This window comes from Cupressus sempervirens, chromosome 5 (assembly GCF_028749045.1).
Source record: "Cupressus sempervirens isolate cs-2001-9-10 chromosome 5, ASM2874904v1, whole genome shotgun sequence".
NCBI classification, from domain to species: Eukaryota; Viridiplantae; Streptophyta; class Pinopsida; order Cupressales; family Cupressaceae; genus Cupressus; species Cupressus sempervirens.
Window position 1 is genome coordinate 984,849,447 of NC_143122.1, and position 24,880 is coordinate 984,874,326.

Sequence of the window (24,880 nt, forward strand, 5' to 3'; positions counted from 1 at the left end):
TTATCGTTGCATGTACAAAAACATGCAACTGCTAGTTTACTTTGATGTATCATGCCCAAGAACAAATTTTTAGTTCTCATACTCTTTCATCTAGCCCTTATCTACACTAAAGCTACAAATACAAAAAGAGCATAATTTTTTTTCCCACCATAACAAAGAAAAAAAATGTAGACATGCTCTATTCTTACTCATAACTAATTAAACACATGTTTTTGTGTGTCTAAAAATCATGTTTTAGAATTCAAAGATATTTATTATGTTTATTAAATACATAGAAGAATCTTCTCTCATCATCCCAATATATGTATTGCATGTTCTTTCCCATTCTAAAGAAAAGAGTAATTTCTAATAAAACACATTGATCTTGGTATTCTAAAATTAGTAAATAATTTACAATTTTAGTTTTGTAAGTTGTCTTCAATCTTATATTTAGGGATTTATCTAGATGAAAGCTCCTTGTGACCTAACAACAATTCTTTGAGGCAATATTTAAAATATTGACATTCTCCAAATTGACAAGTAGAATATAGTAAAATAAGATCAACAAACAATTAGAAGAACAGAATCAAGAGTAGACTCAAATTGACATGAGATTAAATATTAAAATATTATAGAATCTTCATCCCTTAACAATATCCTTCCATTATAAAACTATACACATTCTTAACTTTTTTATTTCCTTTTCCCCTATACAATTATATCTATTAAAATATTAAACACTAATTATATTATCTTTTTAATATTAATTTTGTACTTCTATATATCAAATTACCGAATTAAATCTTAAGAGTTAAGTCAACAAGCTTTTAATTCACCATTGAATTTTTTTAATGACCTCATCAAAATCCAAATCTTGTTAGTTAGGAGATTCCAATATCATCAAAATAAAAATAAAAATAAAAATTAGAGTATGATTTGTCCAAAACAAATTTAACATAAGACAACTTAAAAGATAAATAATGATTATTAAAGAAATATACACCCTTATGCACACCAACCCTGAAATTTTATAAAAGAAAATACTACCAACACCTTTACCATACGCATCATCCCCAACCCCAAGTGAGCTTTGGATACTGTTCAGACGAGTCTACTTAAAAACTGATAAAGGAAGAAACCAAAAATATGTTAAAAAGGGCAAAAAGCAAAGCAAGTACACCACCGAGATGCCTTCGAAAATTACTGGACAGCAATCTAAAGCTCTCTTCCCGTGGAACGCAAGATGACATTTCTTTGCATTATTCTTTCCTGAATGGAATCCTCTCTGGACGCTTACTGAGGCCGAAAGAAAAGTATGAATTTTCGTGGAAAATGTTGAGAAAACTTGGGCCAGAAGGACAAACAAAAGTGTTTGAGGCTTTCGAAGATCTTTGGAAGCTTGTTATAATATAATTGTATTGAAGCAATAATTGTATTGAAGCAATCTGAGAGGTGGAAAAAGAGAGTTGGATCAGTCAGGAAATTTTATGGTGAACATGATATTCTCTAAAACGCTTTCGAAGAGAAATAAGACTGGGATTGAGCCTGTTTATCTAAATGTTTATGACCTCACTCCCATGAATGGATATATTTATTGGTTTGGTCTTGGAATATACCATTCTGGTGTAGAAGGTAAGTTGAAAAAATCTGCTATTATTTTTTCCTTAAATAGCTTTCCCTTTCTGTTATAGGTCATTTGGTTTCGCACCCAAATGGATTTGTGTTGACTGGTATGATTTGCAGAATTATTTTTTTATTTCTTATTCTCGTTACCCGTTAAAGTTGCTCAGATTTCCAATCTACATGGGCATCCGGTAGATGATATGTTTAACAGATTATGCACCCAAGTATATAGATTCGCGAGCAATTCTTTCTTCATAGTTGTGAGGTTATTTGCTTCAGTGTAAAAATATGTCTTTCAATTTTATCAGAATTTGCATCTGTGTTTTTCTGCACCCAGACGGTTATTAGATTTTGCACTGTTGTGAAATTAGGAATAATTAAACGCGAAATTCATAGCAGATTTTATTTTTTGGGGGGAATAATATTTGTAGGATTCTAGGAAAACACCTGTGAGGATTTCTCGGTTTTGTCGATGCCCAAGTAGCCAAAGTAAGCTACATTTGTATTCTTGAAGGAAAAGTTCTACACTTTCCTTCGTGCCTAAAAGAGAGACAGATCTAAGTATAATGGAGAGATGGCGTAAACGATCTCTTGGGACCACTTTCTTCCTGGCTAACAAGCCAAAAGTTTTGATTAGACAATATTAATTTTAGCCTTCTCTTATGCTATAGGATTCCGTCGTTCCTGGGTTTTTTGTTTTTGGAGTGCTTAGTTTTGCAATGAATCCGCTAAAATTGGTTTTCTTGTCTTGATTTTGCATCTCATGATCTAGGTTACATATGCGAGATATACGTGATTGCTGCTTTTATCATTTATTTAGCAGGTTCTATCTTGTACTTACATTAAGTTACTTGTAGGATTCTGGGAGGGATTCTACATTTTTCTTCATACTCAAAAGAGAGAAAAGCAGAAATTAAATGAAAATATGTCCTTATTGGATTCATCGAAGCCCTTTTTGTCCTATCCAATGGAAATAAAAGATAAATGCAAAAATCCCTTGGAAGAAGAGGATTACCTTTTTGGTTATTGAGTTACGTTCTGGATACCCAGGTGCAAGCTCACTAATTATGCCTTCATTTAAATTTTATTTTATTTCCAATTGAAAATAGTAGAGTATAATTTTTCGACTATTATTGATTTCAACTCTATGATGGATATCTTCTTGACTATGAGTTCCAGTAGGTTTTACTGCTTAATATTTGCTTTGAGCTGTAGCCATTGTAGAGTTGAGATATCCTTTGGCTTTGTTTCTTCAGAGTTTCTCTGTTGTTGTTGTGTTTCAGCTTTATATCATCATAGTGGAGATAACTTTTGATCTAGCTCAGTTTAATATCTCTCTTTTAGAGATGCATCAGGCAATACCATTGTTTTGTGCTTTCTTCAGCCTCTTCAAAATTCTTCCCACTAGCAGTAGCCACTAATTTTCGAATAAAAAATGGAATTTATTCATCACACTTCCTTCCAATTTTGATTGGAAGAAATAAAACCCCTTTACTACTTTCCACAGCAATGTTAGATCAAAGGGTATTGCCTGTGTAGTTTGCAACCTGGGTTGTTATGGCAATAGTTGAGAGTTGGGCCACTTGAGGCAGTTGCATAAATTATCATAGAATTTTTGCCAGTGAATCTTGTCTGCTGTTGTGACTTTTTCTTGTTTTATATTGTCTTTGCTATTCTCTTCTCACCACAACAAGATTCATGGATTTGGCCTGTAGAAAGCATTGCAAGCTTAATCATCGAATTAGTGGATAAATTTTACTTTGTCACAATATGACTGTATATCATTGAGAAACAAGTCACCTCTCATAATATTTTTTTCCTTGGCAGATGACAATTGTAAGCTATCTTCCAGATAGTTTGCTTACATGTTTATAATTTTTTTGCATTTTAAATAAAATAATCTGTTTCTGTTTGGCTGCTTAGAGAAGTAAAGTAGGAAATTTTCAATTTCCTTCCAATTGAATGATTATCAGTCTTGCCACATTTGTAAAATCTTTAAGCTGTAGAGGAAGAATTGGAGTAGTTTCACATTTGGCTCAATGCTGAAATGCATTAGTAAAAATGAAACGCACACTAAAACATTTTACTGCATCAATGAAAGTTAATGCTAAATAGCAATCTTGATTTGAAGATTTTCATTAAGCTCAGTTGCTAGTTCCTGGGCACAGCCATACAAAATACATATAAAACAGTCAAAAAAGCATCCATAAATCTTAGCATGGATGGTGAAGGGAAAGAAGGAATGCTTCATACTTCATATCAATAAGGAAATCATGTGTGGCATAGGGTTGTACATGTACGAAATTTAGGGGTGCCAAGTTCTTTGGCAGCCCATTTACAGGACCCTGACCCTTCACCTCATGCAGTCTCAATAGTTTAGCAGCTGCCAAGCTGTATTAAGTTATTAATTTTCAATCAAATCCTGCTTTTCTGTACTTGGAAATGCAGCTGATATTGTTCACGTTATAGAATATATAACACTGTTGCAGGAAAATACGTCATGCTTTCTTGACCATGCTTTCATTGCTTCCCTTCTTGACTTAAATCATTGTAGCCTAAATATATCAACAATGGGTTCTGCCTGGGTATGTTTACCCGGGCTAAACCTGAGCACAACTCATTGTCGTGGATGGGACCTTTGACACACCAAGGCCATACCCTGATTAAAGTATTTGTATACCCTGGTTACGTTCAGAACCTGGCAGCAGAATTCTTAAATGCAAATTTAGAAGAAATAGCTAATCTGTTTTGATTAATGAGGCATGGTGACATGTGCCAACCCTGCAACCTCCACAAACCCTTGTCCTCTCTTCTTCCCCCAACACACACACACCTGTGTGTTCCTGGGACAAGGAGAGACAGTGAAGGTCCCCTGCCTCCTGTCCTGTACGCTTGGGGAAACTGGGAATGCATCCCAGGAGTGCCAGATGATGAGGCTGGCATCCACTTCTTAATTTAAAAAAAATAAAAATTAGTCAGTATTCTCAAGAAAGAGACAGTTAAAAGGGCATGGGGGATTCGGGGATTCACAAGCTTTCTCAGGTCCTGTATGAAACACTATATGTAATCCCCTAACCCATTGTCATTGCCACTCTGTAATGTTTCTTTTCTGAAATAGGATTTATTAATAAATACTAATAATAAAATTAAGATAGTTTAATGATAATTTAGGATAACATAAGTACAACATAACTAAGAGTAATGAAAGGTCGATCTCTCCAAATATTGAAGAAATAGAAGCACAAAGATGATCAACAGAGGATCAATTATGGGTGAATTAAAAGTGAGAAGCTATCCAATGGCAAGATTAATTTCAATCTACATTGTCTATTGGTATCATGACAAGAAGGGATCAAGAGATCAATGAAGAGGTCAAGCTCAAGCATTGCCAATACTATTCAATACATAATTGTATCATGAGAAGAAGCCTTTGAATAAGAGGAGAGATATGGAACAATACAGAAGGCAATCAATGAATGAATCAATAATGACAGGAACAGTAGTTCCTATGAAGATCAAAAGCTAAACAGTAAGCAAACAATGATCATCGATAATACATATATCCAATAAATGGTTGTCAATTAATAATTAACAGTATGATACACAGATCAGTAGAGTGACTAAGATTTACCAATAAATATAAGATTGGAGACAGTGATGAAGATGACATTAATCACGATATGACTCAGTAACAATTTACACTAATATTCAACGATTCAATATAATAATATGATATACAGATCAGTGATCGCTAATAAGCAGATCAACTAGAGCCGTATATTTCAAGAAGACATTGATTAGCAGTTTGGTAAGACAGCGACTTAGAGAAGTGATAGGTAATAATAATAATAAAGATTCTCTATCACTGGATATCCCTGTTAAGATACCAAAGATAATAGTATTGAAGCTAGAGGAGTAACTATAAAGATATCATTTGAATAAATAATAATGACAAGGACTACCATATGTGGACGTAGATGAAAGATTGCAGCTACCCAAAAACCATGAAGAAAACACAGCTGGCAGAAGTCATCAGAATATTAAGAGTTGACTGAACCACAACTAAAGAGTAACTAATTAAATATTAATTGGTTTATTGAGGATGCAATACCATACTTATCTCTTTCAGAGAAGTACACCATAATAATTATTAAGTTTGACTTTCAAAGAAAATCAATGATAATAGCATGATAATAGACTCTTCATTATTGGCATCAATATTTAAACTCAACGCTAGTAGATTTCCACAATCCATAAAATAGAGATAACACAGTTTTTGGATTTGATTGTGTGCAAGTTTTTTACATCAATGTTTTGAATCACACTTTGTGATCCATCAGCAGAATGTTAAGAACTGAAAGAACAAAAAAATGGGTACAATTTAAACTAACCCATAATTTATTAAATGGGTACAATTTGCAAATACGATTAAGAGAAACAACTACTTTTAATAAGAAGCAGTCAAGGAATATTGACCAAGGGAGAGTTGACATATGCAAATACAGCAATTACTTAATATCAACTATGCAGCAATCATAATATGAAAAATGCTCGGTATTGCCTGGAATTAAACTAATAGACATGAAGAAGTCCGATTATGAATAGAGGTGTCTCATCACTTTCCAAGGATATTGACCTTTAGGTTTGAGAGATATAAGAGCAAGATCAAACACATTCAAACAGGGGATATGAGAAATTATTATTTATTCATCAGGGAAATAAATCAGAAAGGAATTTATATCATCTTTGCTCATCGAAGGAAAAAAAATCATATTATTATATTTCTGGCAAGCATCGTGTGACAGCAAATTATGCTGTAACTTATCTAGGAATCAAATACTAGTTTATAGAATGTTATATCTGAATTCTTTTAAGGGGCTAATATATGGTCTAGTATATATGCTGTAGCATTTATATCAGACAATAATAGTGAAATCAGAATTCTCTCTCTCTCTCTCTCTCTCTCTCTCTCTCTCTCTCTCTCTCACTCTCTCTCTCTCTCTCTCTCTCTCTCTATATATATATATATATATATCAATCAGTTGTATATTCATAATAAATGAGATATTAGTATACTCATAGCCTAATCGCTTGCCAGTGTCCCTTAAAAGGATAAGTTGGTTTTTGTTAGGGAGAGGTCAAGTAATTCCTCACGAGTAGGTGAATCCCAATATGAGATATGGACAGGGTCTTGAAACCTTGAGGGAGCCTACTTGTAGATTGGTTTCCAAGCACCCTATGACAAGTGATTCCCCATCCTCCTTAGGGTTGATGATTATTAGAGAAGTAGGGAATTGGGGCTTAAGTATGTTGACTGTGAAATGTATTATGAATCATTAATAACTTAATTGTTCGTTTCTTAATTTAATCTGATTGAAATGCATTTTGATGTATGTTAATCATTGGGAACTGGCATCCTTCTAATAGGGAACAATACAGGTACTAAGTTAAATTTCCATTTCCTAGCACAATTGAAAGTTGAAACCCTAATTGGGAATTTTAGGGTAAATCAAGAAAAGTCCCAGTAGGAGACATTACTCTCTCACAACTACCACAGGCTTTTTTGTGGCTGTATATGTGAGTTTGAAGAGCAAGGAAAAAAGAGTAAGGAAGTATGCACAATTTGTGATCAGTCACCCTTGAATATTTGCATTGCTCGCACCTATGTTGGGAAGTGCATAACCAACAAGAACACCTATGTTGGGAAGAGCATAACCAATAGGTACATTGTAATTTTAACTTGTATGTAGAGGATTTTGTAAAGGCTTTGATATGTCAGGAGGATGCCATATATTTAAATATGGACACTCTTATCTTGCACAGCCTGCACAACACTGTATCAGCTCTTTATAAGTCAGCTATGTTGCAAGTCTAAGCTTGGTGCTTTGCTGTTTTCTCTTCCCAGGTTTGTAACACTTGTCTTGGGTTGTACATCATTAATATATTCTACTTTTTGTGCAAATTTGGTGTATCTATATGTATTCTTTCTACTTTTTGTGGAATTAACATATAGATAGATAAGTATGCATCATTTGCACCATAGTAGAAAACTAAACACTAGACAAGTGATTAATGATAACTCAATGCTATTGTCAAACATAAAGATAAATCAAAACTGTTTATATCAGTGCATCTGCGTATGTTAAATCACTATGAACAATCACATTGTTCTTCGTCAACAATATCAATGTCATCAGTCGGTTTGTTGAAAGACAAGCAGTGGTAGATGTGCCAGTGCCCTGTTGATGTGAGTGTTATTCTACTACAACATACATGATCAAATACCTGGTATTCTAAGATGAAACACCAAATCTTCAACTCTCTCTTGAATAAGGATGCTCATATGCCAAACAATGCTGTTTACTTGTGTGATCAAATTAGACGACCTCAATGTTCCTTCTTTATTGTGGACTTTTACACTATTCATTCAATGAATACCATCTTTTCATCTTCTTCAATCACTTGCAAGGAAGAAAAAGCTATTTAACTCTAAAAATGTTGATGATGGGGTTAGCCTCTAACCAATTCTTGCTTCGTCATATCAACTAGACATAGGAGGGTGCTATCTTCTATGGATGCAAGAATGATTTTCACATAGTCAATGCTCATCCAAATACCCTATAAAGGCACAATCTAAATGAACATCTCCAATAGAAGTTAAACATTTGCAATTTAGGACTAGACTAACCTTACACTTTTACTTACGGTCAAGTAATAAAAGGTATGGCCACTAGCTTCACCATTATCACCATTCAACAATATCTTCCATTCATCTACTTCTACTTCTACTTAACATAAAATAAAATCTTGAGCGAGGACTTAAAGAAACCATGCGACGCTTCAAAGCAACATTAAGTAATTCACCATGATGACCAACAATGAATTATCAATTACTTTGATAACATTATAGCAATGATTTGATCAAGTCTCCACTCTATTACAAGCTAGCTGATTTCTCTTTAGTGTTCTAACCTCTTGAATCTAACCCTTTACAAATGAGAGGGCCTTGGTTTTTTATAGTTGTCCAGTTGCAATGAAAGACCAAGATTGATTCAAGATTAAGGGCCAAGATTAATCTTTACAAACCCTGAGTAGAATTTCCAAACTATCAACCAGTTACATGAAGGCACCACCTTGTCGGCCAATAAGAAAATTATAAAGCTTTTGAGAGCCAATGAGAAATGGTACACTTGGCATGATTCGATTGAATATACTGTAGGTGCCACCTCAACATCATCATCTTGGAGACTTGATCAATATCTTTGGCGAGGAGAAAATATCTCTTGAGACTCAACATTGTCAAACTCTCCAACATGGTGGCATATTCCCAAATTGCTTTATCTACTCAAATTTTATCCATTTTCTTTCAAGCTTTTCTCATTGTCATGACTTGAACTTGTAAACTTGGTTTGAATTTGCCTCTTGATAGCGTTGATGTTGAATCTTCTTCTAATTTGGAATCCTCGAGCTTGAGCCTTCCTGTAGCATTTTCTTGGCTGAAATCATTCTCTTCACTTGATGTTGAGCTTGAAATATCCACTTGCAATCTTGAGGTCTCAAGCATCACCTTGTCTTCCAATTTCTTCTGCATCCAAAACAAGAGAGGAAAAGGTGTTTAGCTCATGAAACAAAAAGATGAATCCAAAACCTATCATTGAAATCAAATTGCATCGTTATTGAAACAAGGAGGTAATTTTTGGTCATGGAGTATGTTAGCTCAAGATCAAATTTTTTTGGATTTGCTTTTTCGAACCTCTAGGTTGATAAGACTTGGAATAAATTGGATCTCATAGCTAGAAAATGACTGATTTTCAGTTATTGTTTTGGCCAGATTTGCCATTTTCAAAAGATTTTACCCTATTCCAATTGATGGTCTACTGCCCTCTATTTTACTCCATCACTTCGACAGAGACAAATTGTTGCCAAATAAAGAACTCGCCCTCCAAAATGAAAAGAGAATTGCTGTGAAATGAGGGGCAGTTTGCTACTATAGGTAGCGATATACTGTTGTGTTTTGATGTTGAAATGTGGCCTTTGAATTTCCTTATATAGGCAATCTGGTGGGGGCGGTGGTGCAAGAGGCATGACTCTCTAGGAGGCTGACCTAGGCCTTATGTGCCAAAAATGTAATCAAATTAAATTTTTTTAAACCTCTATCTGGACCAACTAAAACAAGGAGGCAAAATAGATGTATGTCTGTCTCCTCTCATAAGCTTTGTTCACTGCAGTCCAATGAAAGAGCAGAAATGTCTATTCTGGAGGAATTTCTGCTTTTTGAATTCACATCACCCACAACCTCTCTACCTCATTCGCTTGCCTTTTCTCAAGAACTTAGATCAATTTTTTAATTCTTTTAAGGTCTGATTGTGTTGTCTCAGGGTCTGATCTGATTCCTTCTTGCATCTTCATTCATCAATTGTTGTCTTCCATTGATCATACCATTGTTTTCCATCTTCACCATGCATCAAGCCATGTTTCAATCACCCTCATTCATGGTGGAAGTCGTCATTGGGATTTTGCTTGTATTTGGAGGGTAGAAATTGATCACAGTTGGGGAAATCTCCCCAAGAGCCAGCAGATTCCCCTTAGCCTTGTTTGGGAATTCTCCCAGGACTTACTCATTTCCCCCTCAAAACTTTGTTAATTAAACCTCTCTTCATTCTCAATCCACCAAGTTTGGTTTGATTTACAGGCCTGATTGTATTTGGTAGGTTTCTTCTCTTGGTGGGGGGTGGAATTATGGCCTTTGTTGGGATTGGAATCCCAAGGAGAGGGTGGAATCCACCCTCTTCTTGGGATATTTTTCAGTTAGATCATCAAAATTTTCCCAAGTTTAGGCTCTTTCTCATTCCCTCACTCTTGAATTTGATTAATCACACCATCTTCTCTGCTATCAAATTCATCTCTCAATGACCCTGATGGTCCTCATAAGACAGAATTCTTGCAGTTCTTGGGAATTTCCCCATAAAGTGGTGGATTCCCTCATGCTCTTGGGATTCCTAGTTTTGCTCCAATCCTGCCTTGGGAGATTGCTTGTCTCATTGTTTCATTAAGTTCAAACCTTTATATCATTTAATGCTTTGAAGGCCTGATTGGGGAGGCGGAAATGAAGGGGGGTTTGGGACTCAAATCCCAAGAAGAGGGTGGAAAATGCCCATTCTTGGGGAATTTCTTCTACTTCATTTTATCTTGAACTTATCCACCTCAATCAGCACCCTAAATTTGTTATCAAAGGAAAATTGCATCTTAATCCAATTCTGATTCACATACATTTAAATCTGATTCCTTATGCTTGCCTGTGGATTTGAAAATCAAAACTGATGTTTAACTGCTAAGCCTTGTCTTTTAGGCCGAAAATGCCAATCTGTTGGGGTTTTGAGAAGGGCAGAAAATGCCCTTGTGCTGGGATTTTGGGAAAGGCAGAAAATGCCCTTTCTTGGGGAATTTCCTTTCAAATTCACAATTCAAGACTTAGTTGTTTTGATGCCTTTCGAAGCCCTCCCTCTTAAACTTGGCTTCAGTTTCGGGGACTTGACTGACTACTCACTTTCTCCTTGATACCTTGATTGTAAGCAATCCCATCTTCCAAGACTTGGAGGCACGAAAATGCTACCTTGTGTTACATCCCAATTTTTGACCTAATTTAAAATATAGTTGTTGAGGTTCACATGAAATCAGTTGTTAGTGAAACTGGTTATAATCCTGTGAAATGATAAGATGGTTAGTCATTATAATTTCATGGGGAGATAACATGATAGTTGATTATTTATCACGAATTCATGGAATTGAAAAGGCAGCTAGCCGTTATGATTATTTATAAATTGTTATGATAATATGATTTAATTACGGAGAATTTTCTTGCAAGAAACATGTCGAAGGGGTGGAAGCATTGTCAAAAAATAATTAGGCACAGGAGCATCACCATCACTGGGCAAAAGGGTTGAGGACCTAGCGACTTGAAACAGGATACAGATGTGGGACCCGCATGAGCTATTTAAATAAATCATTTGAGAAACATAAATAATTGGGTTAAAATATAAAACGTACCTCAAGGATTTAATATGATCTTTCACCTTAATATTATAATAGATCTATCTGTATACGTACATATAGATATAAAAATGAAATGGCACCATTATAGTATAATAATTTAATAAAGTATTGTCACCTCATTAATATATTTGCATATACTTATATAAATATAAAATAATAATAATATTCAAACTATAATAACATTCGAATTATAATAATATGTGAATTATAATCCTTCCAACTTTATCTTCCAACCTTTTAATCTTTTCTCTCCTCGTCTTTGTTTTTAATCGATTTATTACTTGGGAATTTGAATCAATTATAATCTTTTTGTAACCAGTGGGAGCCAAGGAGTCATGTTTGCTCAATTATAATCTTTTTGTAACCAATGGGAGCCAAGGAGTCATGTTTGCTCTCCATTTAAGGAAGCCGTGAAGGAGAGTCGGGATCACCTTTTCTCCTTGGTGCCCGAATTCTTCCTTACTTCAGTCCAGATTTTTCATGTTCATTTACCAACTCGTCCCTATACTATTACGACTGCAATCTGCCTTGATACGATTTCCAATCAGCCATTAAAACGTCTTCTACAATCTGCCTTGATACGATTTCCAATCAGTCATTAAAACGTATTTGTAATACACCTTGAACATTTGCAATCCACCATTAAGTCTTCTACAAATTACCATTGTTATCAACCTTGTTCAAATTGAGCAATTCCAACATAGCCGAGTAAGTAAGTCCGGCTAGGATACTGAGGTCAAGCGCTGAAGAAATCAAGAGGGAGCCAATCAGATTGCGAGTTACCCAAATGATACATATCAGGTCATGAGTTTTCCTTCTATATTTTTGAATGCATATTCTCCTGCAGCCGGCTAAACGTAGGAGTCTCCTTTTTAAGACTGTGATTATATTATGCAATTTGTTGACTGTGCTCTGAGAATTATAATGAGCTTTTCTTTGTATCTTTCATTGTATTCAGTCGGATAGTATCTCTTATAGGAGAGTTTTCCAATGCAATAAAACTTGAAATAAAAGGTACAATAACATCGAATTTCATAGCAGTAAACTACAGTATTTATCATGATGATAACTTGTTGATATCTTGTTTGATATTATAGAATTGATTCTCTTTTAAGTAGATTTATTCATGGCAAATGAAAGCTAAGTAACCATAAAATGAATCCATAAATCATTATGCCAAAGGAGATTAAAATTAAACAATAAATTATGCAATCTTTAAGAATGTCTTTTTCAAATCACAAATTGTGATAAGCTGGATTATATATATATATATATATATATATATATATATATATATATATATATATATTATAATTTAGTTGAGAATCAACAGAGATAGCCGATTACTCTGAGATCCGAGCACCCAGGATTCACCGGCTATCTAGCCATGGAAAAGGGTGAAGAGGTGAGATGGAGTCTGCAATGACTTAGAAAATAAAAGTCAGATATGATACATTAAATCTAGAATAATATCATTTAATAGCTCATGCATGATTCTGTTATTGTAATCTCTTGTTGTCAAGTTGAGTGATGTGGTTAGAAACTAGGATGTTCAGTGGATAACAAGATGATCCCTGTCTATTTCGGGTAGGGAGGGCCTTTCTCATTAGAGATTGTGTGGGGTAAGTTATAGTCCGAGGTTGGGTGGTTAAGCTTCTGACAATGTTTCACCTCTTTCCAAGTTGTCGAACGTACAATAGACAAAGATATGCTATACATTCCATTGGTTACCGGAAAAAGGTATTTTACTTTTATGATGTATATGCAAGACTAAGGTAAGATTGATTGAGTTTTATCATCATTACAGTTATTTTACATTTAGTTGCGAGAGAAAGATTTATCTGGTGGATTGTTATATCAATATTTCATTTATATGAATAATAAATATGAGCATATCTTCTAATCTTATGTTATCGCCACAGTTAAGCACTCGGAAGGAAATGAACGATACAATGGTATTTCAAGCCCTAATTATTTCAGTGGTATTTGAAGCCCTAAATGATACAGTGGTATTTGAAGCCCTAATTGATTCAGTGATATCGGAAGCCCAAATTGATACAGTGGTATTTGATGGCCTAAATGATCCAGTGGTAACTGAAGCCCTAAGTGATATAGTGGTATTTGAAGCCCTAAATGATCCAATGGTAATCGATGCCCTAATTGATACAGTGGTATGTGATGCCCTAATTTTATATAGTGGTATTTAATGGTAATTGTCATTTGATTTTGATATAGCAATATTGGATGATAATTGTTATTTAATATTTTTATAGTGGTATTTGTGGACTAACCTGGGTGGTTGCAAAAGCATCCCTACAATGATTTCTTGGTTCAAATTCCATGGTATGTGGATTTTAATTTCTATAGTAAATTCATTGATGGTGTTTTTAAGTTCTTAGTTAAGAAATTTTGTTTAACTGATTTTACCATCAATCTCATTCATATGAACGAAAATGATTTAATTGTCTTCCTATGAAAATGAAGTAATAATTGTATTTCTTTGAGTATGTTAGTTGTTAATTAAGACCTCGGAGAAACTAGTTGTTACACCTTGACTCCTAGACCACCTATTCCAACTATTGAAGCAAAAAGAGGGGTTTCCATTTGCAATGGGGTGATGGTGTGAAAATCTCACATGTCCCTTACACAAGTTGTACCATGCAACTGACACTGATAAGCAGCCTTTGTGCCACTCATCTTTGATTGAATCTAAGGAAAGCTATTTGTTAGTATTAGTTTTTTTCTTTTTTCATAAAAAAATGAATTTATGGGTTTTGGTTGCTTTTGGCCAAAGATTGTTCAGGCAAACCAAGCCTGAGTCGGTTGGAAGTGATGATTTTCCACAAAATTTGAAGTAGCCTCAAAGGCACTTGATGAAAGTTGAATACGATAGTTTGTTTTAAACTTGGAAACACAGTGATCCTATGTTCACGAAGAAATCAATTTGGATTGCTGGATATTATTGTTGATTTAGTTGTATTGAGTGACAAAATATGCTACATTATTCATTCTTTCATTTCCTTGACTATATGCTATAGCTTATAGCCCAAATATGTGCTTTTGAGTTTTGTAGTTATACATTTTTTATTTAGTTTTATTAATATGTAATTTTTGAGAAATGCTAAAAAGCTTATATATTTAAATTTCCATTCACACACAATACTGTTCCCTGACATGCTCCAAAACATTGGCCTCCTGGGTTGCCATCCACAAAATTTATGCGGCTGATACTTGTCATTCTTGTCCTATAAATGTCATGGAACATAGTCCATCTTATCCATAGACGGAAACATTCTATGTAGTTAGAAAGGTGCAACTTCTCATTTGTATTCATAAGTACAATCCTCTTTTTATAATTCAACACCCCACAAATTCAACACTCCACAGGCAAGCATGCCCCAAGGGTCTAGGTGATGTCCCTTATGTCTAAGGGACTTGGAGGGCACATTCCACTTTCAAGATTCGATGGCTTGCTCCATTTCCAACATAAAAATACTAAAGGTAAATTTTCAAATAAAGAAAAAGTTGAAAACCCCAAAGTTTAATAAAGCAGAGGTCAGTTAGTGAAAATTTAGCACATCACTCATGCTTTCTAAAATGTCAACTGCTTTTAGTTGGTAAGTCTGTTAGGATTAAACCACAAACAGAAATAACAATTACATGCAAATCTAAACAATATCAGAAAATAATAGATCACACAGAAAAGAACACAAGACACCAAGATTTAACGTGGTTCACCCAATCCCTGGGCTACGTCCACCAAACAACAAGTCCGATATTATCACGATCCAATTATTACAACCTGATTACAATCCGTAATCCTTTATAACTCAGTATTGCCGCAAGAACCAATTTTCACATCACCACATTGAAACAATCCCTAACCCTAAGCCCTTTTTTACAAGTATTTTTACCGCTTTAGGGTTATAATTAATAATTACATGTCGGCCCAAAATCTTGATAAAATAGGGCCCAAAATATTTTTTTACCCCAAAGAATTTATGAAGTATGTATAGTACTTTCCTAATCAGTCACCACAAACTAACAATCTCCTACTTGGGAATTGATCAGACTCCACACTAGACAACAATCTCCCACTTGGAGACTAATACTGTAGCAATACTACTACCACATAGGGCTCCCACTGGATCAACCCACCCTGGACTTTGCTGTTCTTTTATTCATGTTCACTCTAGAAGACCAACCAAAGCTAAAGAGGAGTTCAGGTTCTCCCTTGTTACTACCTTTGTAAACATATCTGCTGGATTGTCATTTGTATGTATCTTGTCCAGCTTTAATTGCCCATCATCCAAAACTGACCGAATGAAATGGTACCGCAACTATATGTGTTTGGTCTTTGAATGCAGAGCTGAATTCTTCACAAGATGAATGGCACTTTGACTATTTGTAAACAAATAATAATCCTTCTGAGGGTGTCCCAATTCTTCCAAGAAGAACTGAAGCCATATCATCTCCTTGGCTACCTCTGTAGCAGCAACATACTTTGTCTCTATAATGGATAAAGCATTAACCTTCTGTAATCTAGAAACCCAACTCACAGCTGCCTCACCAACAGTAAATACATAACCTATAGTACTCCGCCTGGTATTAATATTTTCCTGCCAAATCTGAGTCAACATAGCCCTGTAAATTAGTAGTAGAGCCCCCAAAGTGTAAACACTTACTGGATGTTCCTCTCAGATATATGAGAATCCATTTAACTGCATTCCAATGCTCAATTCCTGGATGACTTATATACCTACTAACGATTCCCACTGCATGTGCAATATCTGACCTTATATATACCATAGCATACATCAAGCTTCCTACAACTGAAGCATAGGGTACCTTGGACATCTTATCCTCCTCTTCTTGTGTCTTAGGACACATCTCCTTAGTCAACTTCAAATGATCGGGGAAAGGTGTGCTGACAGCTTTAGCATTCACCATAGAGAAATGTTGCAACACCTTAACATAATCTGTTTGAGATAGTGTCAATTTCTTGTTTTTCCTATCTCTGCAAATCTTCATACCAAGGATTTGTTTTGCTGCCCCCAAATCCCAAATCCTTCATATCAAATGCATGTGCTAACTGATGTTTCAACCCCTTAATGTGATCCATTTTAGACCCAGCTACAAGTACATCATCAACATATAAACATAAAATAATGTAGTTGTCATCATCCAACCTCTTAAAATAAACACAATGATTTGAATGACACCTACTATATCCATGCTCATGCATAAAACTGTCAAATTTCAGATACCATTTTCGAGGTGCTTGCTTCAAGCCATATAAACTTTTCTTCAATTTACACTCTAAGTTTGTCTTACCTTTGACTGCAAATCCCTGTGGCTGAGCAATAGCCACAATATTTAAAACAGTATGGATAGAAGTCATTTTAGCAACAGGAGAAAATATCTCATCAAAATCAATGCCCTTTTTCTGTGCAAATTCTTTTGCAACTAACCTGGCTTTAAATCATTTCTTACCTCCATCCTCTTCTTTTAACCTATAAACCCACGTATTCTGTAAGCCCTTTTATCTGCAGACAACTTGCATAAATACCATGTCTAATTTTTCAGCAAAGAGTCCATTTCGTCTTTCATTGCAGACTCAAGCTGAATTTGAGTATCCACCTGCACAATTTCATCATAACATTCAGGTTCACCAACATCAGTAAGTAAAATAGAATACAGTGAGGGAGAAAATCTTTTTGGAGGTCTAATCAGCCTTGTTCACTGTCAACATTCACTGGTGTATGTGATATTTGTTGTTGTGGTTGTTGTACATCATGAGGAATGGCTAGAACATCATCTTTTGGAGTACCATCCAGCACTACATAATCATCTTCTTTCTTCTCATGTTGCTGTAACAGATCTTTGTACAACACATTCTCATTGAATATGACATCCCTACTTCTTACAATTTTATGATTTTCAAAATCCCAAAGCCTATATCCAAATTCATTAATGCCATATCCAACAAATACGCATTTCTTTGACTTAGCTTCCAACTTGGTTCTATTTCCAGAATCTATGTGAGCAAATGCTTCACAACCAAAGGTTTTGAGAAAAGAATAACTCATCTTCTTTCTAGTCCATGCTTCCTCTGGAATACCACAACCCAAAGGAGTAGGGGGACCTCTATTAATCAAATATACAACAGTATTCTCAGCCTCCACCCACATGTGTAAATGCAACCCTGCATGCAACCTCATGCTCCTTGCACGCTCCATTATAGTCCTATTCATGCGTTCAACCACTCCATTTTCCTGTGGAGTCCTTGGAACAGTTTTCTATCTATGAATACCATTATTGGAGCAATAATCTTCAAATTCATGACTGCAATACTCACCACCATTATCAGATCTAAGGCATTTTAATTTCTTACCAGTCTCATTTTCAACCAAGCATTTCCATTTCTTAAAAGTTTGAAATACATCAGATTTCTGTCTAAGGAAATAAACCCATACTTTTCTAGTTGCATCATCAATGAATGTAACATAATAATTAGAGCCACCAAAGAAAGATACCTGAGCTGGTCCCATACATTTGTATGCACAAGCTCTAATTTCTCTCTTTTATTTTCCTTCCTACTCTTCACAAAACTCACTCTCTTTTGTTTTCCATACAAACAACTTTCAAAAAAATCCATATTAACACATTTCAGATCTGGTAAAACATTCTTTGAATGGAGTACTTTCATACCTTTCTCACTCATGTGCCCAAGTTTGTTGTGCCACAATGCTATATTAGAACCTACAACAACTATTTGCTCTCCCTGCTCAACTGCAGTGACTGTTCCTGAACATTCATTTTTTTCTAAAACAATTAAAGTAGAAGGAACAATATAACCTATACAAAGATATAAGGTGCCTACTTTCACACCTCTTGCTACTACAAGGGAACCTTTTGAAACCTTCCAATTTTTATCATTAAAAGTAACTACACAACTCTCATCACCAAGCTGCCCTACTCAAATTAAATTCTTACTCAGCCTTGGAACATGTCTTACCTCATGTAGTAGCTAATGATTCCTATTCTGCTACTTAATCTTAGCTTTTCCCTTTCCAACAATCTGATAGGGTTCATTATCCCCCAAATAAACAAGCCCAAAATCCCCTTGGACATAATCAATGAAATAACCTTTATGAGGTGTAGCATGAAACGAAGCACCAGAATCTAAAATCCATGAATCATCAACACTTTCTAAAGACAGAAGCAAAGCATCGTCTTTGGATTTGTTACTTACCACATTTGCCTCCTTATCTCCATCTGGTTTATCTCCTTCATTTTTCTTTCGAGTCCAACAATCTTTCTTTTTATGCTCTGGTTTCCCACAGTACTAGCAGTCCTTTGGTCCTCTTGATTGAGACCTCCTCCTCTTTGACTTTCCTCTTGATTTCTCATGATTTTCGGAATTACTTCCTCTCTCAGTCGTTCTGCCTCTGCTTTGTGCATTCAAAGCACTTCTCGATGTAGATCCCCTTGAGGATTTCCTACGAGTTTCTTCACTCAAAATAACACCGATCACATCATCATATTTTAGGGTACTAGATCTAAGAACAAAATTACTTACAACCATTACCAAGCCATTCCAACTTTTAGGCAAAGAACACAAAATCAAGAGAGACCTAATTTCTTCATCAAAATTGATACCCACAGAAGATGACTGACTAGTAATAGTATTAAACTCATTTAAATGATCTACAACAGATCCACCTTCTGTCATTTTCATATTAAATAAATGCTTCATGAGAAATACCTTGTTTGAAGCAGATGGCTTTTCATATAGTTTCACTAGGGTTTGCATCAACTCTTCTATTGTCTTCGCTTTTGCAATATTAAATGCCACCAATGTTGCCAGGCATAATCGAATGCTTCCAAGTGCCTTTCTGTCTAAAAGATCCCAGTCGTCATTTGACATAGATCCCTGATTCTTTGTTTTGCCTTCCAACGGCTTCTAAAAATCCTTCTGATAATGATAGTCTTCCATTTGCATCTTCCATAATTGAAAGTTCTACCCATTAAACCTGTCAACCCTCAACTTACTCTCGTCTGCCATTGCTTCCACTCAACCGTGAGACTCTCACTCAACCGTGAGACTTTCCTGCAAAGGATTACTAAAAAACCTCGCTTTGATACCACTTTTTAGGATTAAACCACAAACAGAAATAACAATACATGCAAATTTAAACAATATCAAAAAATAATAGATCACACAGAAAAGAACACAAGACACCAAGATTTAACATGGTTCACCCAATCCCTAGGCTACGTCCACCAAACAAGAAGTCCGATATTATTACGATCCAGTGATTACAACTTGATTACAATCCGTAATCTCTTATAGCTCAGTACCGCTGCAAGAACTAATTTTCGCATCACCACACTGAAACAATCCCTAACCCTAAGCCCTTTTATACAAGTATTTTTACCACTTTAGGGTTATAATTAATAATTACATGTCGGCTCAAAATCCTGATAAAATAGGATCCAAATTTTTTTTTTGCCCCCAAAGAATTTATAAAATATGTATAGTACTCTCCTGATCAGTCACCACAAACTAACAAAATCGTATAAATTGTGTTCCACCAAACCATTTTCCCATGTTTTTGCATCCCCCTGTTCAAGAAACTTGGAGAAACACAAATTTTATGTCATTATATTTAATTTTAGAACCCACCTCTTGTAATGACACCTTTTGTAAATGCCCTAGTTTTTTCCCTAAATCACAAATTTCGAGTATAACAAGAAGTAGAATAGAATTAGTAACATTTTGTACCTGGACAAGGTCCTGCAACATGCTAGGAAATCATTGAAACATAATCCACCAAAATCTTATTTATTAGAGACATTAAAAACATAGATCATTTCAACATGGATTGGAAACATTAATTTGATCATATCATATATTTAATTATTTGATGGAGATCAACCATAGGTGAGCTAGGGTAAGGGGCATATTAGGATGCCTTAATCAATCCTTTACCCCATGCCCAAGAGTGGATGCCATTTCTCTTGGCCTCATGTGGCCCTTTGCCAACCACGAGGGGGTGTACCTAATGAGGAATCCATAGCTGATCAATCCTCTACCCTAGGCCCAAGAGTGGATGCCATCCCTCTTGGCCTCATGTGGCCCTTTGCCATCCATACAAGGGAGTGTATATGATAAGGTATTCACAGCTGTTCCCCTCTTCCATAACCACCCTTATCCACCATCCTATAATTAGAGTTACTTAACATAATGGACAACCTAGGTAAGGGTTTGGGGTAATTACAATAAGATGTCTGGAATGTTCTTCCCTTCTAAGCCCGAGGGTGGAGCATCCTTGCCCCCCGTGGCCTCATGGTACCATTTGTCATCACGATGAGCTGGCATGCTTAGAAGAGGACCACATTATAATTTCTCCCTCCTTATATCCCTTACTATCCCAACCAGGATTGATTGCTACAAACATATAAGATTTACTCATTGCGTGTATTCTTCAATTGAAGGGTCACCAAATAATAGTATCATATTCATACGTTATTTCTAAGAAAGAAATCATTAATAAGTATCATTATTCATAAGCAAGAAATCATAAATAAGACCCACTTTGCTGCTTATTATAAGAACTAATACTGAATACCTATTTGTAGATAATATTCTGATTCTCTATGCTAGAGTGAGACTGCTGTGAGACAGATCTGATTGGTTTGATGCCTTCCCTGAATGCTCATCCTTTAATACATATACCCCCTTCCTTGTAGCAGGAGAGTTGTGTCCTTTCTAGGTCATATCCCTTCAGAACTGGTGCATTCCTTCACTTTCACAAATCACATCTCTTCCCTTAATTGCACTTATGTTCATATTATTTAAAAATCACATTTTTAGGATCAGACTTCCGTCTAATTAGTATAGCTTCTTACAGTGGTAATTATTATTTGGTCAGTGCTTTTAGCATATCAAGAGTCACTTTTAACAGTTTGATGTTTATTGACATTCTTCATGCCCCATTCATCATTTCTCATAGTGTAATTACCGCTCATGGAAGCACTTGATTAATCCAGTTGCACTCTTTCTGGATCGCAAATTCCTGAAAATTGCGAGGACTTGTAAATAAGACCATTTTCTTGTAAATGTTGACAATGCAGATATTCCTGACATCGGGGACATGACATCTGTTGGAAAGTATGTGCTACTAGAAATCAGGTTGTTGTATCTACTGGATTTGAAAAATTAAGGATTTCAAATGCATAAATCCACCTTTAGTACTCTCTTAGAGGTTGTCATGTCCTCTGTTTGGAAACTTGTGATCAGGTTCTCATTCTTTTGGTGACAATCAATAGATTACAGAATCAGTACCTGAGAATGTTTTTGTGTGTTTTTTTGCTTGCCTGTGCCAAGTTGAAATCCCTTTTAACTTTCATATTACAGATGAGGAAAGATGGTCTATTCTTATTCTCTTACATTTTGTTTTGTTGTTGTGCTTTGTTCTTTGTTAGGTTTTTAGTGGTAAAGCTGTTCCAAGGAGATTTTTGAATTTCTTAAGCTGTTGATTCCTTTTTTGCTGTGCTGTATGATGACATTTTACTTACCAAGTCTTTTATGGCTGGTTAGTGTTTAAGTGTTACTTGAGTTACAGCAGCATTGTCATGATTACTAAATTTCTTGGGAATGTTTTACATAACCTTTGGATGCAGTTCATGGAATGGAGTACTCATTTGGAGCGCATGACTATCCTACCAGTGGTGTGTTTGAGGTGGAGCCTAGAACTTGCCCAGGCTATACATTCCGGAAATCCATATGCATTGGAAGTACAGATCTTGATCCTAGAAAACTTAGGGAATTCATGGAGGAACTTGCTGGGGATTACAGTGGGAGTACCTACAACCTTATCGGAAAAAACTGTAATCACTTCTGCAATGATATTTGTGTGAGATTGACTGGAAACCCTATTCCACGCTGGGTGAATCGACTTGCAAGAATTGGTTGGTTTCGTTTTTATATTTTCTTCAATAACTTTTCCTTCCTACTTTTTTATCTACTGAATGTATATAAAACATTTGAATTTATAGTAGATCATTTCTACTTGATAATGCTCAGTAAGGGTGTTAGCATCTGTAAATTTGGCTTCTGGAATTTAAATAATGTTATGCAGAGAAGTTCCTTTGGTTCAACCGTGAATACCAGTATTTCGTAAGGATGGTACCATGCATTTGCTAAAATTACATATGAATTTCTCCAGTACCCCATATCTGATACTTGTTATATAGGCTTTGAGTTTGAGCTTCTAACTTATTTCATCTTGTTTGATAATGCCAGCTTATCATTGATCCACTCAGATTCATATTAAATGAATTCTGCAATATGTTTGCCAATTAAGCAGTTACATTGCATCATAGGCTTACTAGCACCCTTCAAGATTGAAAACCAATAAATAACAAGTGCATTGGATGAGGCAAATGTCTGTGAAGGTTTAGAGACAGTTGTAACATTTATATGACGGCAGCTGAGCATACCGTGGGCTGATAATTTTACGTTTGCTTGCAGGGTTGCTTTGCAACTGTGTGCTTCCTGTAGGTCTTCATGTTGCTGCTGTCCAACACAATCCAGACTGTCAATCTAAAGGGGATGAGAAAGCTGAGTTAGGTTCATGTAGTAGATTTTCAAATTCCTTTTCGACGACAAAATCGAGACAAAAGTCTCTTTCAGTCCCATCTGTCTTAATTAGTTCAACCTTGAAAGGTGGTGTGCTTCCTTGGGAGTTGAAGGCAAATTGCAGGTAGGGAAATCTATGGATATATATTACTGTTGGGCTTGAGCAGAAAGTTTCATTGTAGGATTTGGATTGTAAAATAGTAGTGACACCAAAGAAGAATGGCAGATTTTATCAGTTGATCAAGAAAGAGAATCTAAGCTCCTGGTTCCTAACAAATCTTGGAAAGAGGAATTGCACCATGTGGTGCCCTAGCTAATTAGGTAATTGAATAACCATCTCCTGGCTCATTTCCCTTTTACATTTTTTCCAATGCTGGGGAAATCTACGAGGTGACTCGTTAATTGCCATCTTTGTAGGATATTGCCATATGGTTGACTAAGAGTTAGCTCCATTTGTAGGGTCAAGGTTCAAATCATTTGCTGACTTAAGAAATGTTAAAAGGCCTTCATCGCCACTGGCAATTATATGTATAATGTGTAATAGTATAAATGTTTGGAAACCTTCAGTTTGGTTCTGTACTTCTCAAACTTATCTTCCGTTCTATTATTTGCATTCTGACTGTAGATTTTATTTGATATTCTACGCTGTAGTTGCTACATGTGTGATGTGTGTAATTTACTAGCTCTTCAGTATAGTGATTTGTCCCCAAAGGCAAGATTTCGTTGCAGAGAACATTATTTTCCGGGCTCAAATTACTTTTGATATTATGTAGTTTGGCTTTATTTCATGCTTACCTGGAAACCCATCTCCCACTGTATTAGAGAAGACGTCTCCAAAAACTTTCAGCACACTGGGTTCTTTTGGTGTGTGCTCCAAAGTCTCTGGACCAGAAATTGAAGTCTCATATCAGAAAAAGGACATTAAGGCAGGCAAATAAATAGAATAAGCCTGGACAATGTTTCATCCTGATATTTTGAATAATACAAAGACCTACACGAAGTTTTAGTGATTGGATTTAGACATTTGAGAGGGATATAGACAGTTATGACTGGTTTCCTGTCATTGTAACGGTCTAATGAGATTGGGCCTTTACTATTCATTGTTTATAGTAACTTATTTACCATTTTCATTTCCAAAGCTTTATACCATGATTTTTTTTTGGTAATTAAATAAATTATATTAAAATAATGAAATCACCATTTACCGGTCTCTGGTAACTATGCTTTGATAATAGTGAGTGAGTTTTCACAATCCATAAAGAATTTTTCCAATTACTGCTTCTGAAATCGATTTATTCAAAGTCTTACACAATCGATTCCAGAAGCAGTAATTGGAAAATAGCTAATGCTTTATTTCCCTCTCTAAAACATTTGCAAGATTTTTCTATACCACGACCTTCCTCTTTTGGGACAGTCTGTGCAAGGAATATTTAACATGAGAAGCGTTTGGGGAATGCTCATTCCATATAGCTCGGAGTACTTATGCAGATGGTTGAAGATTCATTCCATATAGCTTGGAGTACATGTACAGATGTTCAAGAGGAAATTTAAGCTACTTTAGGGAAATTTGAGCAACTC

The 24,880-nt window shown here is 35.4% G+C and overlaps 1 protein-coding gene across 1 annotated transcript; it reads left to right on the forward strand.

Moving 5' to 3' along the window:
- The first annotated feature begins 1,039 nt into the window (after positions 1-1,039).
- On the forward strand, positions 1,040-23,877 carry LOC149559230 (deSI-like protein At4g17486). Its single transcript, XM_089833159.1, has 3 exons — positions 1,040-1,611; positions 22,345-22,632; positions 23,195-23,877. Exons 1-3 carry the CDS (start codon positions 1,467-1,469, stop codon positions 23,428-23,430), a joined length of 669 nt encoding a protein of 222 aa, XP_089689285.1. The 5' UTR covers positions 1,040-1,466; the 3' UTR covers positions 23,431-23,877.
- The last annotated feature ends 1,003 nt before the right edge of the window (positions 23,878-24,880 follow it).

What these genes read in the sequence shown, in the direction of transcription:
- LOC149559230 (XM_089833159.1), top strand. Translation starts at nt 1,467, where the DNA reads ATGGTGAACATGATATTCTCTAAAACGCTTTCGAAGAGAAATAAGACT. An exon ending in ATACCATTCTGGTGTAGAAG is followed by an intron (nt 1,612 to 22,344) that starts GTAAGTTGAAAA and finishes CTTTGGATGCAG; the next exon opens with TTCATGGAATGGAGTACTCA. An exon ending in GAATCGACTTGCAAGAATTG is followed by an intron (nt 22,633 to 23,194) that starts GTTGGTTTCGTT and finishes GTTTGCTTGCAG; the next exon opens with GGTTGCTTTGCAACTGTGTG.